Source organism: Sprattus sprattus (genome assembly GCF_963457725.1).
Source record: "Sprattus sprattus genome assembly, chromosome: 3".
Classification (NCBI taxonomy): Eukaryota; Metazoa; Chordata; class Actinopteri; order Clupeiformes; family Clupeidae; genus Sprattus; species Sprattus sprattus.
The window spans coordinates 20,767,254-20,784,270 of record NC_137922.1 but is presented as its reverse complement, the minus strand read 5'-3'; the positions used below and the strand labels follow the sequence as shown (position 1 = coordinate 20,784,270).

Below are 17,017 nucleotides of genomic sequence, written 5' to 3'. Positions count from 1 at the left end.
TTGTTTAGAGACAGAGTTGACATCTCTCGCCATGGTTACGAGGAAAAAAACATTATACTATTAAACATTCTAGCACCTGCCACCTTTCCTGCAGGTCATGTTTGTCTGCCGATCCATCTGGCCCATCCTGGATGACGTCATTAGAGTGACATGATCAGAGTAATCAGTTGCCAGTGAGAAACCTATCCATCCCAGTGTTCCGGAGAGGAAATAGAGGAAATAGACAGTGATTCTCTAGTGTTTGATGCCGGTTATAATGCCATGGTTATTTCTGGTCATTTTAGCCCAGATCTGATTCCCTGACCTATACTGGAGTGAGCACTGCTCTTGATAGGTGTCACCCCAGATTTCAGCTTCCTCAGAAACTTCGGAACTGGGCCAAATCTGTGCCAGACCAGGCTCAAATGTGTGTGTGTGTGTGTTTGTGTGTGTGTGTGTGTGTGTACTCATGTTTGTTTGTATGCTTGTAGACATGTGTCTCTTCGGTTGTCGACATTCCTTTTGATTATGTGTGTGTGTGTGTCTCTGTATCCTTGTAGGTATGTGTATATGCGGTTGTCGACATGTCTTGTGTGTGTGTGTGTGTGTGTGTGTGTGTGTGTGTGTGTGTGTGTCTCTGTATCCTTGTAGGTATGTGTATTTGAGGTTGTCGACATGTCTTGTGTGTGTGTCTGTGTGTCTGTGTGTGTGTCTCTGTATGCTTGAAGGTATGTGTATATGTGGTTGTCAACATGTCTTTTGTGTGTGTGTGGGTGTCTATGTGTGTGTGTGCGTGTGTGTCTATGTGTGTGTGAGTGTGTGTGTGTGTGTGTGTGTGTGTGTGTGTGTGTGTGTGTGTGTGTGTGTGTGTGTGTGTGTGTGGGTGTCTATGTGTGTGTGTGTGTGTGTGTGTGTGTGTGTGTGTGTGTGTGGGTGTGGGTGTGGGTGTCTATGTGTGTGTGTGTGTGTGTGTGTGTCTGTGTGTGTGTGAGAGCTCTCTGGTGCATCTGTGTGTGTGCAGCACAGACCTGATCAAAGCTGATCAAGCCTGCTTCTTGTGGGTGGGTGTGTCTAACACAGGAAATTAGAGAACAGAGGTAGCCCGGTGCTCTGAAGAGGTTGCCGTGGCAGCAGACGTCCCTGTGATATTTTGAGTGATGTGGAACATCAGCCGTCACCGGCACTGTGAATCAGCAATGTTGCCGGGCCGTCAGGCTGCAGAAATAGGCGGACATTTTTAGGCCGTTTGGAAATGAAAAGGTCTATGCTTCCTGCTCTTCTGCAAAGGCATGGGTCCGTTTGTATGATGCTCAAGTCCTTTCGAGAAGAAACACAGTTTTGGAGGGCAGTTACATTTCAATATACTAAAGAATTTTGACAATTGTTACATTGTTGGCATTTCATGTTTGTTGTGTTTGTCAACCGAGAAACATATCAGTGTGTTGATTAAGTCCCAAAGGTGATGACACTACTAACCATACAAAAGGGCAATCACGTCCGGTTGCTCAGTGACCGTTTTTGTGTTTGTTTGTCTGTTTTTTATACACGTGTGTGATTTTTGTAATAGTTGATGAATGATTTGATTAGTCTCTGTGGGAGACATGTCTTTACCTGCCCACAGTGCTCAAGGCTCGTGTACAGGTGTCAACCTTACCTGTGAGTGTCCTCCTCTTGTGTGTCTTACAGATCCCCAGCTCAAGGGCATTGTGACCAGGTTATATTGCAGGCAGGGGTACTACTTGCAGATGAGCCCTGATGGATGTCTGGATGGGACCAAAGATGACAGCACTAATTCCTGTGAGTTCACCTTTCAAATCTCTTAAATCTCTCCACACTTATTCCTGTGATTTTACCTTTCAAATCTCTTTTTTTTTTATATATATATCCACCAGACAGGAAGCACAGGGATAACAGTGCTGTAGAGAGTTCCAGAACACCTTGTTTCACAACTATCAGTTAATTCGGTATTATAATGAATTAATTGAAATTAATACTTAATGTTACGAAGATGCATTTTGCTTGGCACTGCAGTTGTATCCTGTAGTTATGTCCTGTTTGGGAAAGCTCTTCACTCATTGTCACAGTTTAATTTGTCTGCAGTGAATTTTCCGCTCACATTTTTTACTAAATATCATAAATAATGTAATAGGCATTCATTGGCTTGTACAGCTCCATGTATTAGAGTGGTGTACAGCCCCATGTATTAGAGTGGTGTGTAATGATGGGACCAGGTGTTACTGGTTTTCCCTGCATATTCTATCTTATGCTAGGGAGCCTAAAGCCTCTTAGGGGGATTTCCTCAGGGTTCCTTACCTGTAAACAAAACAGCTGCAGGCATTTCATGCAACAAAGACAGGGGTGAATGTGAGTGTGTCTGTGTGTGTGTGTGTGTGTGTGTGTGTGTGTGTGTGTGTGTGTGTGTGTGTGTGTGTGTGTGTGTGTGTGTGTGTGTGTGTGTGTGTGTGTGTGTGTGTGTGTGTGTGTGTGTGTGTGTTTGTGTATGAGCAAGAGAGAGACAGAGAGTCTGCATTTATAGGAAGAGTGTGTAGGTGGATGCTAGGGGAGGCTTATATCAAAGGGTGACATATTAAATGGTGTAGTCGTGTGTGAACATTCAATGCCCCACCATCCTTTAGCGGAAATCCGTAACATTCATCTTAAAAGAATCAATATTGTATCTAAAGCAACTTATTTCCTAATGTCACAAGAGGAAAAACTCAACTGTTTGATACTTTACTGAGTTACAGCTTGTAATATCCATTGTCCGAGTCCTGACAAATTTCTATGTGATTTAAGCCCCAAATATTCGGCTGTAATATGACACATGCATCACTGCTCTTTATGAGTGTGTTACTGGAGCGTTTATATCACAAGACAGAGCTGCCTTTCAGGGAGGGAGAGGAAAACAGAGGTCTCGTTTGTTCCACCTGAGGGACAATGAATCCGATAATTACAGAGAAAATGGAGAATAGGAAGCGACGGTGGGACAACGTAATTCTCAGCTCTCCGCCAGTGTTGATTTGGTGTCCGTCTGTTCTCTTCCCCTCCAACGGACACACTCATACACACACTCACACACACACACACACACATACACACACAAACACACACACACAAACACACACACACACACACACACACACGCTCAAATACTCACATACATACACACACACTGACACACGCTCAAATACCCTCATACACACATGCACACACACACATATACCGACACACACACACACACAAATACACCCACCTCTCACATGCTCACATACGCACACACCCCTGCAGCTCTGTTCAACCTCATCCCAGTGGGCCTCCGAGTCGTCGCCATCCAGTCGGTGAAGACGGGCCTCTACATCGCCATGAACGGGGAGGGACACCTCTACACATCGGTGAGCACACACCGCCATTAGAATCGTTTCTTTATTATACATAATCCAACATTGACATCACTGCCCTCACACATACACACACACACACACACACACACACACACACATCGGTAAGCACACACCGCCATGACAAACGCTTCTTTATTTAATAACATCCAACATTGACATTACTGCCCTCACACACACACACACACACACAAACACATCGGTAAGCACACACCGCCATGACCAACGCTTTTTATTTTTTTATAAGATCCAACATTGCCAACATTTTTCTTATATATTGCATCTCATTCTTTTGGTCATTTTATGTTCCCACACAAAGGGAATTATCATGCCATTATTTATATTTATATTATTATTATTATTATTATTATTATTATTATTACTACTACTACTACTGTTATTATTATTGTTATTATTATTATCATTATTATTGATTTTGTTGTTGTTATTATTATTATTATTATTATTATTATTATTTTTAATTATTCCTTCACTAGCATGTGTGAGTCCTCCATGAAGATACAGTGCCTGTGTTAATTCTGGCTAACATTTGATAGCAATCATGGAAATGTCATATTGCTATAGAACAGAGGCTGTGTCTCCAAGAGCAACCACAGAACCCCCCGGTGTATTTCAAACCTCTGATCTGTCTGGTTGGAAATATTTCGCTGACATGTTTCATGTGGAAAAATAAGCCCACAAATGCTTATTCTCAGTCACAGCAAATGGAATGAAAAGAGAGATCAATCTGTCATTCTGTCCCCCACTTGCAATACAGAGAGCTAATCATCAAGATAACACACGTTGGGTCCCATACACTTAGTGGATTTTGAGCAATCTACCACTGATTTATGTATGGTAGGAGTAGGTTTTACATGTTTACTTGTACTCCTACGTATAATAGATGTATTTTGAAAATGAAGGTAAATCCTTAATCTCAGTGTTTTCCTTTGGTGATATTTACCTACACTACGCTATATTTGTAGTGTAAGGACTGAATTCAATGACTGACATGGGATTTATGTGATAAATCTATTTAAGCATTTCAACTCCTCGAAAATCCTAAACCCTGTGAACTCCCTATACCTCCTTCATGGTGTTTATACATTTTTAAAGCAGTCTGTAGACATTAGGCATTTACTCAACTGGGGTGCCCCAGTTTCTGTGATGAAAAGAGTGACAAAGAGCTTAAGCACAAAGAGAGACAGAGAGACAGAGAAAGAGAGAGAGATAGAGAGAGACAGACAGAGACAGACAGAGATGAGAGAGAGAGAGAGAGAGAGAGAGAGAGAGAGAGAGAGAGAGAGAGAGAGAGAGAGAGAGAGAGACTCTGACAGGGATGGGGAGGACGAAAAACGTGGAATCCCATTAAATTCCTTCCTTTCGCAGTGAACCCTTTTCTTCTGTCTCGGAGGATGCTTCATCTCTCCACGTGAGTGCAGGCAACCTGACAAGAATATAAATTATTTCAGGGCCTGACAACTGTGGACTTGTCTGAGAGATAGAGAGTTCAAATGTTAGACTCACCCTCCCTCACACACACACACACACACACATACACACACACACACACACACACACACAAATATGCACCCTTGTCTGGTTTTCCGTTCAAATGGCAGGAGCATGGCAGGCTGTGCGTGTGTGTGTGTGTGTTCATGTGTGTGTGCGGGAAGGAAAGCACCAAAATGTGCCACTGCAGAATACTAAATCTGCCTTTCTGGGCTTGTGAGGGGATTGAGCGCCGCCCATTTGAGCCGCTTTGTTCCAACTCGGAGCATGCTGAATAATTGATAGGGGAAGTCCCTCCTTCACACACACACACACACACACACACACATGAGAGACACACTCAGGCTCTGAAGGAAGATGGCAAAAAAATCTCCAAGTCAGCATACTATGGAGTAGGAACTAGTGACGGTGTAAAAGAACCACTGGATTAGCATAACATAGCGATGCCTCGTGTGAACTTTTATTCACAACCTATTCACCTAACTTATTTAATTCATCATTTTAAGTACATAAATAAAGTGCATACTTTTCTGAACATATAAAATTTGACATTTACAGAACTCTTGTGAGATTTTTGTTAAGGAAAATGGAACGTTTCTGGAAAAGGTTTACTTGAGGGTCCTGTTTGTTTGTGGTGGTTAAAATGGAGTGGTTTCTGTTTCGGTATTGCAATGGTTGTTTGCAAGGGAGAAATGTTGGAGACACATGAGCAGGTCTCTGTTTTTCATTACGAATGCACGTCTGGGCCCTATTACACACACACTCTTCCGCCTCGGCTGCGGAACAGTGCAGTCACCAGATGGCAGGGTGTGAAGTGATTTCCTACGTGTTAATTACAAACCTGCCCGCTTGTAAAAATGACACCCATTCAAAGCCACACCACTGGTGAAACGCTTCGTCTCTGTGTGTGTGTGTGTGTGTGTGTGTGTGTGTGTGTGTTACAAATATCTTCGGCGGTGGAAAAGAGCTAGGCGGAAAGCAGCAGATTCCTTATCTTGTCAGTTTCCCTCGTTTCTGAGCCCCTGAAGTCATTTCGTAATGCTTGAGCGAGGCTCCGAAAGCTTGTTCTGGCTCTTGTCTCTGAGGGGAACAAAGTGGCGGTGCTGCTGAGGTCACAAACCAGTGCTCTGATCCCCTGCAATCCCTCAAATTAAAAAAAAAAAACCCAAAGGGCAGCCAAAACGCTTTTTAAGGGGGGGGGGGGGGGGGGGGGAGACAGCGTGAGAGTAAGAGGCGAACTTTTGTGAGTTCGAGCTCTCCCATCTGGAGCGCCGCGTCACGTGAAGCGCGTTCATGAATATTTCGCCCCATTTCTTCTCCTCCATTAGCCTTCCCCTGCCGGGGTTTGGGAGGCGGCTGGCTGGTGGAGCCTTGTTATTATCTAGAACATTCCGCCCTGATATGCCGCTTGAGGACAGACAGTGAGGTGTTTGGAGGGGGGTGGAGGGGGGTTGGAGTTGCGGGAGAGCGGCGTTTAGCCAGCAGGAGGGGTGAGGTCAGGTGTGGCTCTGCGGGACCCCTACCACCACTAAAAATAGATTTTTTTTCTTCCACTTTCCATCCGCACTTCCTCTCACAGCTTCCCACATCCTGTAGGCGCGTCTAAGGAATAAGGTGGCACGCCTTACTCTGTCACTAAGTTAGAAAGCGTAGTAGAAATGCAGAGTTTGTGATGGGAGGTAGAGGGCAGGTGTTAACGGTGGTGGGAGTTTGTTTTACCCTCAGGTTTGTTATACCCTTAACACCACAGACCTCAGCTAGGAATATTGGGGGTTCTTTTGGTTGTAATTTTGTATTTTGTGGAATACTTGGCTGATCTCTATCACCACCACCTCATTTTCTCTCAACACACACACACACACACACACACACACACACACACACTGAATGTGAATGTTCTAACAGAGCAACCCCATCTAATTTCAGCTGGCACCTACTGTGAACACCAGACATCCACCACTGTGGGTTGGGTTTTGCAAATCACACGTATTAACCCCCAGTATGGCCACAGCATGTGGTTAGGAGGGTATTACATCCAAGTGATTTGTCTGAAATGGCAGTTGTATTATACACCAGAGAGGGTGTCGAGTATTCTCCTGCAAACAGAATATCCACTAATACATGAAGCTCACAAAGGCATCAGTATGTATGATCATCTGTCAACAAACAGATTTACGGAGTTACGTAACTGATTTTTATAAAATGCTCTTCCCATTATGATGGGATATTTACTGAAGCTGTAACTATAAAAAACGGAAACACTACAAACCTTGGCTCTATACTCCATGTGAAATAGTCACATGCCATATCCAGCATCACAGAGACAATTCAGAGACAACAGGTTACACATGAAACAGACACAGGAGATCAAACAGAATCTTTCCTAGATTTGAACTGTATTTGTTTTACACCTGCGTGGCGAACCCACAAACCTGCACCCATGCACCCAACAAGTGCCAGGGACCCTGTTGCGCTCCCCAAAGAACAAATGACCCGGGCACAAGTCCAGCCACGATTCGGCCCATGCCAGATCAGAGCCAAACCCATGCCAGATCAGAGCTAAACCCATGCCAGATCAGAGCCAAACCCATGCCAGATCAGAGCTAAACCCATGCCAGATCAGAGCCAAACCCATGCCAGATCAGAGCCAAACCCATGCCAGATCAGAGCTAAACCCATGCCAGATCAGAGCCAAACCCATGCCAGATCAGAGCCAAACCCATGCCAGATCAGAGCTAAACCCATGCCAGATCAGAGCCAAACCCATGCCAGATCAGAGCCAAACCCATGCCGGATCAGAGCCAAATCCATGCCGGATCAGAGCCAAATCCATGCCGGATCAGAGCCAAATCCATGCCGGATCAGAGCCAAACCCATGCCGGATCAGAGCCAAACCCATGCCAGATCAGAGCTAAACCCATGCCAGATCAGAGCCAAATCCATACCGGATCAGAGCCAGACCTGTGCCATTGCAGGGCCAATTCTAGAGTCATCTGGTGTCTGGTTTGCAGCTGGTTGCAGCAAATGATAAATGGGCACAATTACTCCCATAAGCCATGCCGGGCTCCTGTTGTTTCTTTTATTCTCCCTCCTGCTTCTGGTCATTAATCTGGGCCTATAAAGCAGCACCCTGTTCACATTCAGCAAGCCGCAGACATACCTGCACAACCACAGAACTGGGGCCTAATATCAGCCTCTCTGGCTGCTCCAAATCTCCTGCTTCATGAGACAGATATTTTATTACTGGAGGTCCCAGCGGGGGGGGGGCTTTTTTATGGGACATTTTTTTTTTTTTGCACAAGTGTGACAGAACACCGCAGTTTATCTCTCTATTGAAGTTCTAATGCGAGTCGCTTGTGTCTCCTTGTCGTCGAGAAGTGGAGCCTTCAGCTCTCACTGGAACTGACCGACTAAAAGCGAAAGAAGCGCTCGTGTCTCCTTGTCATCTTAGGAGCTAATTCAAGTCTTCATCTTGCAGACGGTGCTCTGCCTCTGCTGTCCCTTTCATGTTGATCCCTGGCGACCGTCACCAAATGAGCTCTGCATGTCGGTAAATTGCATTTGGTGTGGCCGCTTCTTTGATGTGGTGGACTGGTGGGCTGGTGGCACCGGTGACGTGGGCAGTCTCTCCCTGCACCTGTCCTCTGTTCTCTAGAGTTCCGCCCTCTCTCGACGGACATCAGAGAGGGAGGCTGCACTAAGGGTCACACACTCTCCAGGCCTTTCTTCTGTGAACCCGGTCAACAGCTGACTGCTGTTTTGGCCCTTCTTGCCCTGTTCCAGCCCTGTTCTGGCCCTGTTCTGGCCATGTTGTGGCCCTGTTCTAGCCCTGTCCTGGCCCTGTTCTGGCCCTGTTCTGGCCCTGTTCTAGCGCTGTCCTGGCCCTGTTCTGGCCCTGTTCTGGCCCTGTTCTAGCCCTGTCCTGGCCCTGTTCTGGCCCTGTTCTGGCCCAGTTCTGGTCCAGTTTTGGCACAGATGTGAACCAGATCAGGTCCTGATTTGTAGTAGCGTTTTTGTAGGATTCATGTAGGATTCATAAAAATGCTGTTATTTTCTTTACAAGAACTGGCAAAAATCAAGCTCACGGCAGACTAGTCCAAGATCACCATATCACTGCTGTTCGCGCTCCATGATCACCTAGAAATCTGTAAGAAATGATCGGCTTAATGACTCATTGTAGGAGTCGTGTTTTTTACTTCACCTCAGGTGAAGTTGCTGCCTGCCAATTAGCCTCTCCAGCGCCTCTCGATATTTTTAGGAGCTTGGATCTTCACTAATGGTTCCAGGTTCCTAATGAGGACTCTCGGAGTCACAGCCTCGTGCCCATGCATGAGAGTTCCTGCCAAAGCTGTTACTAAGTTCCCTTGTGGTTGACATAAATCTGACTCTTCCAGAAGTCAGACACTTCATTTGACAGTAAATCAATATTGATGCATATTTATTATCTAAACTATCATATATATAGCGAGCATATGTATAAAATCACATTTAAGTCTTTAAAGCATTTTGTTTACCCAATGCACAGTATGTGATTGGTGATATTTGAGAACACAACAACCTCTCAGGCTCAAGTGCAGAGAGTGCTATGCTGTAGCCCCTGAGACACTCGGAGAGTTGCAGAGAATGCGTGCATCTGAAGCCTGAGCATCGGAAGTGTGAGCCCTAAAGTGTGAGCCCTGAAGCCTGAGCCCTGAAGTGTGAGCCCTGAAGTGTGAGCTGCAGAGGATGCATGCATCTGAAGCCTGAGCATCTGAAGTGTGAGCCTTGAAGTGTGAGCTGCCTCACTGAGGGGGTGAGTCCCTGGCACTCAGCCTGCTCCGCTCCTGTGTTTACGTTCTGGCGCGCTCCCTGGGGTTATTAGCGTGGTGCTTGAGTGCGGTGTTAGAGGTGCTCCCAAACAGCCTGCCCTGAGCAGCGCAGTCACCTCCTCAGGGACTTCACAGAGGAAAAGTGATTTTCCTTTTTTCCTTCCCTCTGTTGCTCGCCTTTCTCTCCCTCTCTCTCTTTCTCTCTCTCTGCCGCTCTCTCTCTCTCTCTCTCTCTCTCTCTCTCTTTTGATACTCACCAGTGTTGCACCAATGTTGAGTTTCCCAAGGGATGGAAGTACACAAGATTCAACTCAAGAACTCAAACTTCCTCAACTTAGCAGGGATACCACTAGAATTGCACTTAATGGTATGAATGTATATATGTAATGGTGTAAAGTCCTAGCACTGTGCACTGTTATCATTCCTTATTCCAATAGCATTTCTGGGCCATGGCATACGAAGCACATGATGCAGTGGTGGTGTCTTAAAGAGATGGGAGATCCATGGAAATAAGGTTGGGCACGACAGCTTAGTATATCTGTGGAACTGAAATCACCTTGCTCAATTTCAGTCTCCACATCTGCTGATTAGTATTTTACTTCATCTTCACCCCAACATTGCCCACGTGCCGCAAATGACAGAAGACTGCCTTTTGTTCTTTTGGCCCTTTCATGGTGAGGAAAAACGTGTGCAATTGTGCCCTATATCATATTTTCGTAGTTATCTAATTATCTTGTTTGAGGAGCAATTATGAATAATGGCTCCTGATTATAGAATATAAATGTCCATGCTCTGCTGAACACACACACACACGAACACACACACACACACACACACTCACACACACACACACACACACACACACACACACACACTCACACTTACACTCACACTCACACTCACACTCACACACACACACACTCACACACAGACACACTCACACACACACACACACACTCACACACACACACACACTCACACACACACACACAAACACCCTTGTGTTGGAGCCCAGCCCGGGCAGCCAGTGAGTGGGTAAGATGTGCGCTCAATAGCAGCAGACATTGATCGAGTACCCAGAGTCCTCCTGGCTTTGAGAGATGGGCACCCCTGCTGGGCCGGACTGCCTTCCCGAGGATTCGTCCGCCCTGAATCATTTTTCTTTTTTTTTCTCGTTGCCTGTGACTCCTTCCATTTAATTCTTCGGGGGCCATCTTCAGCTCGCCACCAGTGCCTTTCTTTTGTGGGTGGAATCTGCATGGCGGCGATGCACTTCGCCACATGGCTCTTCCTGTGGTTATTGTCAGTGGACCAAGTGTGGATTGATTTTGGAAGCCTCTCGGAAAGAGAGAAAGTAAGAAAATATCACGGGCGCTGAAGAATTTCCGTTCTCCTGGAGAGTATGTAGTGTGATGCAAGCACACGCGCAGTCAATTGTACGTGTCAGTGAATTTGCTAAATTGCACATCCCCTCTTGTTGAGCCCTTTTTCTCCACCATTGTTACCGTGGCAACCCTCCACAAAGACGTACAGGTGCATGTCCTTTCATGTGGCAAACTTACTGAATGGAATATCAATGTGGTCTCAGCTTCTCCCTCTCTCTCTCTCTCTCTCTCTCTCTCTATCTCACTCACACACACACACACACACACACATACACACATACATGCACACACACATACACGTTTTTGACCGGGATATGAATTCTGTTCGATATCGTTTATGTTTCTCTGATGCATCCGTCCTCAAAGGTGGATAGTGAAGTGTGCCCTATCTCTCAAAGAGGACCTATTATGCTTATACCTATTTTTCCCTTTCCTTAAGTGAGTTCTTTTTGTGCTTCTAAACGCTTTGCAAAGTTACAAAGCCCAAATTACACGCTAGAGGGAGTAACTCTCTCCCACAGAAACCACGTTTCTTACCTGCCTGAAACACCTTGTTGAAATTCCAGCCCTTTTCCTTTGTTACAACATGATGCAATCTCATAACACAATCCTTATTGTCTACCTAACTGACCAATCAGAGCACACTGGGCTCATCGGAAGACTAGGCTTAAAGACACAGAAGCTCTAACAGACCGTTTCAGACAGAGGGTGAGATGAGATGTACAGGATGAGAAAAATAAATTGTTTTGGGAACATTGAATCATGTAAATCTATTTAGTAGAACCTAAAAATAAAATTATGATAATTAAGAATAAGAATAGTAGGTGAAAGCTGCAGTCCTGCAGTTAAATCAGACATTTAGTTTATTGACAAAGCACAGAATTTAATCATATTGATATATTTTGTGGCATGTTTTAGACTACTTGTAGAACTAACTGTAGTGCTCTCTGCGTCTACATTTGAATATATTTTGGCTATGGAAGAGCCTTTTTCTCTTAGAACATTATAGCTGTTGGTACATTGAGAGCAAGAGGTGTTCTAAATTAGGGTTGTGTTCAACCCCTTTATATTAAAAAATCCCCAGGAGTTTCCACTTGCTATGGTGGACATCAAAGGCTGAGCATTTGAAAGCAAGACAGGCTGTTGTTAATATGGTAAATAAGCATAAACAACACTGTCAAGAGGCACTGCTGTTTATTTTATTTTCAGGAAATTTGAAAGGATCATATTTATTTTACTTTTACTGTTCCCCCTGGAAAGTGTGTCCCTTTCCTGTGATTGTCACTATAACTTTGAATGTACATTTTGTAGTACAGAACACAATGGTAAAATCAGGACAAACATATCACACACACATGCACACTCACACTCACACATACACACACACACAGAGACACACACGCACACGCAAATGCTAACACGCACACGCACACATACACAGACAAAACAACCAACAACACATGAAACAGAAATAATGCGAAATAATGAGGACTCTTTAAATGTATGGAGTGAACTTGATTGTTTTATTGGTCATCGTACAGCATTGGTAAGCATTGGAAACACAGAATTCACACACACACACACACACACACACACACACACAGGACACCTCTTATGATCTGCTGTATCTCAATGGTTTGTGCATATGACCTGCATTTGCCATGGTGTACATCAGAATTCATTTTTTTTGTTGACTTTAACATGCTACTTTACTTAAAGTGCTAAAGTGCTCACCTTATTTTTTAGATTTTTCAATTAATTTGTCTTTCTCTTCCTCTTAACAGTATGATTTATAAGCTCATGAAGCATCGCATGACCGACTGTGTCCCTCTTCCCTCTTCAGGAGCTCTTCACGCCTGAGTGCAAATTTAAAGAGTCAGTGTTCGAGAACTATTACGTCATCTACTCGTCTCTGCTCTACCGGCAGCAGGAGTCCGGTCGGGCCTGGTTCCTGGGCCTCAACAAAGATGGCCAGCCCATGAAGGGCAACCGGGTCAAGAAGACCAAACCTGCTGCTCACTTCCTGCCTAAACCCATAGAAGGTAGGAACCCACAGAGTGTCACGTAACCAGGAAGTAGTTTAACATGCCTGTGTGGAAACAAACACGGTCGAATATGGAGTGATTAAGAGTTGGAATGATGACAGCTTTAATGGATTTGTGAAACCAACTTAAATGCCTCCTGAAGGTGGGCTTCAAATGTGTGCTGAACGTCTTTTGGCTCAGTGAATTTGAAAGTTAGGGGTGGGTTCTTAACAGGATGGCTGCTAAGCATAGGCTTGTTGCCATTCGCCTCTAGTCCACATGTTCAGGGAATTGTCTCCAGACTATGAACTCTTGTCCTTTTTATGTACTACTGAAGTCATGTCTAGGCCCACAAGGCTCCTCAACAACAGTTTGGGCAGATGTTGAGCAACTCACATCTGTCAGTGATTTGTGTTGAGATAAGGATATGTAATGCCTTTGCCTTTGTTAGCTGAAACATTACTTTTTTGTTTTTGTATATCTTTGATTCTTAAGTGCTGACGTTTCTAACTCTGTATGTGCTCAAAAGTGTACTTTCTGTGTGTGTGTGTGTAAGCAATGGCTGATAAGAAGAACTAGTAGTCCTTCTTTTCTACCTTGCTGATGCGTTACGCTGCAAAAAGCATAGTAAGATGACCTTGGACGTCAGAGACCCACCACATGGTTATCCCTGCTGACCAAACCTGGCAAATAAAGATAATGAGAGAGGAAGCATTCTCAACTTGTTTGTGTTTTAGAGATACTTGCACTATGGATTGCCAAAATGGCAATTGTTTGTTTCTTGGAAGAAATGATGAACAATGTCACATGAAGAACTAGTGCTAGTGATGTTCCTGCAGCTTCCTGAACTGACTTACTGACTGTTTGTGATGAGTCATACTCATTGACGAGTTTGGACTCATTGACTTGATTAACAACAAACAAATGGTTTGTCTTGGAGTTCTACATGTGTAAATAAAGTTTTAGGTAGCCACCATAAAGAGCCTCCATCACTTAAACTTAAAACCCTTTCATTGTTCATCGGGTTAGAGACGCAATATTAATTTCACTTCCATCTGTTCTTCTTCCCAGTTGCTATGTACCGTGAGCCCTCTCTGCACGACGTAGGCGAGGTGGTCCCGAAGGCCGGTGTTCTCCCCAGCAAAAGCACAAGCGAGCCAGTGGTGATGAACGGAGGCAAGCCTGTCAGCAAGCCCGACAAGGAGACATAACCCAGCCCTCCTCCTCTCCTCTCGCGGAAAGGGGCCGCTTGCACGGGCCCCGCTCCTCACAAGGACTCTCTCACTCTCTTGCCCGTGAGTCAGTTTCAAGGGCAAAACACAGACACCCCCAAACCCCCAACCCCCCCCCAAAAAAACTAAAACTCCTCCACGTGTCTCACTTCAAGGCGCTTTGCTGCTAACTAATTGAAACAGGGGGGGCACAAGGACTGGGGTACAACGCAGTAAGGCAGGGGGAGGGTAGAGGAGGAGGAGGAGGAGGAAGAGGAGGAGGTGGAGGAGGAAGAGGAGGAGGAGGAAGAGGAGGAGGAAGAGGAGAAGGAGAACAGCTGGGTTGCCAGCCTTACAGACTATGTCACTGGAATGCCCTATGTGATATGGAATGCCTTTTTCAAGCTCTCTTCTTCGGATTCGTTTTTTGTTTTGTTTTGTTTCCGCTTCGTTTTCCCAGTTTTTTGCTTTTCTTTCTGTGACAATCTTCTGTGAGAATGATGCAATTCCATCTGCCTGACCTGGTGGCTTTGCCTGCGGAGGGCTGCCCATGACTCCTCTGTCTTCTGGCTTACTGTTGCAGCCCTTTCCACGCCATTTAGGACTTTTAATTTGTCGCTCCGAAAATACACAGCACACCAGCAATGGTCTGGAGAGATTGTTTGTACAGACACAAATCAAGATTGTTCAGATTTACTTTTTATGTACGAATGTATGTATGTAAGTAGGTGTGTGTGTGTGTATGTACGTGTGTGTGTATGTGTTTGTATGTGTTTGTGTGTGTGTGTGTGACTGTGTTTGTGACTGTGTGTGTGTATGTGTGTGCGCTTATGTGTGTGTGTGTGTTTGTGTGTGTGTGTGTGTGTGTGTGTGTGTGTGTGTATGTGTGCGTGTGTGAGTATGTAGGTGTTTGCGTCTTCCTCTTTTCGTTCTATCCTTCTGCTTACCCTTCCGTCCACCTGGTATTTTTCTCCCCAGTGGTCAAGTTGTTCTCCGTCAGTTATCTTCTGTAATAAATGGCATAGGTTGAAGCATTTTATTCCTTTCCTGAAACACACACAGCAAATAAGGAGATGAGATGCCAACGCTCGCTTCCTTAGACAAGTTTACAGTTTAGGAATCAGAGGGCAACCATTTTAAGCAAACGATGAAACTATCCATTTGCTCTTTGTGTTTGTCCTGCAAATTACAAAACCCTTCTCAAACGTTTTTGTCACTTGTACCACTGAAAAAGCAGATTTCTTTCTGTAGGGTTTATGCAAGCTGAATTTAGGTGTGCATCAAGACATGGGATGGCAGTAGCCTGTCTGCGTAATAGGCCATCTAGGGTGAGCAAGGCTCCTTGAGGAAGGACCGAGCACATATCAGATTCACCCCACTTTTTATCCGCCCGCCTGTCTCTATTCACGTGACGAACACCTCAGACCAAATACCTCATTTCGGTCTCTGACGTTATGGGGGACCCCGTGTGTACGTTCACCAGTGACCAGTTCCCTCTCCCTTGTTAGTTCTGGGGTTACTCCATCCTCAGTCCAACGACGCTGATTGTCTCAATTGCATCTTGGCGAATTGAACAGATCTTGTGGATCTTCGCCCCCCGCCCTGAAGCGGTGGCTGAATGTACATAGGCGTCGTCATCCAGGGCACTTGATCCCCTAGGTGAGTGTGTGTGTGTGTGTGTGTGTGTGTGTGTGTGTGTGTGTGTGTGTGTGTGTGCGTGTTGAGGCCGAGGTTAACGTCACGCCATGTCTCCCGCATCCTGTTTTTGTTGTAGTAGCAATGGGTTTACTGGCACACGTAGTAGCATGGAGTGAGCTGATAAGGCAGATTATACATGTAGATATAGCAAAAATGATATAAGACCGATATATATGCAGGATATGTACAAAGCAAAACAAAGAGTTGTATTTTTTAGTTTTAATAATTTAGTTTTTCTTTGGTTTCTGGCTCCGCATGTATGGATAACCCACTGATGTCTCTTGTTTTGTAGCTAAAAATCTGGGTTCAGAAGAAACCCTTCTGTGATTGGGTTTAAGCCACTTTAGTTTCGGCCCCTTTCCAAACTGAAGCAAGAGTCGTAGCATGTTTGATTGAGTTGTCTGTGTTTGGTCGAAATATCTATGTTTATGTTTTAGTTTTTTTTTTTTTCTCTGCGTTCAGGTTGGATGTTATGGTCCATCAGATCTTAGAAACCGTCTGCACTGAATTAAGGTGTTTGGCCTATGCGTGTAGATTCAGAGTGAATTCAGGTATCGAACAATGTAGCCAGGCAAATTTGAGCTATTTATAAACTTCATTACTCACTAGATATTTGTTTGTATTTGTCCTTAGTTTTTGTTTCTATTACAGTTGCCTGGAAATATACCATTTTGAGACACTGAGAATCTTTGTATTAATCAGATGTGATTGACAATGCTAAAGCTAATTAATTATGTACGATTTGACATTTTGCTACATGATTAACTTAACCGACTTAGATAATGTTGTTATGCCAGAGATATATTCCAGGCAGTTTCCCAAATCAAGGTGTTTTTAACTATAGCGAACTGGGAGTGTATAAAACAACTGGCAAACCTGCTGTTAAAAAAAAACACACTTTCATGCTTGTGCATTGTCATGTTAACTGTCATGTCTGGACTTATTTGAGCATGTGATTCATGGTCTTTTAGCTGACGTCCATTTTTCGGAGTGTAATGTTCA

At 44.6% G+C, this 17,017-nt stretch overlaps 1 protein-coding gene across 1 annotated transcript in view; it reads left to right on the top strand.

The window, feature by feature from the left end:
- LOC308363049 (fibroblast growth factor 14-like) overlaps window positions 1-14,317 on the top strand; it is a gene marked incomplete at both ends in the record, with an annotated part of 66,868 nt that extends 52,551 nt beyond the window's left edge. The window contains 4 exons of the mRNA XM_080835816.1: window positions 1,666-1,776; window positions 3,268-3,371; window positions 12,926-13,124; window positions 14,178-14,317. Coding sequence (XP_080691942.1) covers window positions 1,666-1,776; window positions 3,268-3,371; window positions 12,926-13,124; window positions 14,178-14,317 — 554 coding nt within the window. The remainder of the gene's footprint in view (window positions 1-1,665; window positions 1,777-3,267; window positions 3,372-12,925; window positions 13,125-14,177) is intronic.
- Between the last annotated feature and the right edge of the window lie 2,700 nt (window positions 14,318-17,017).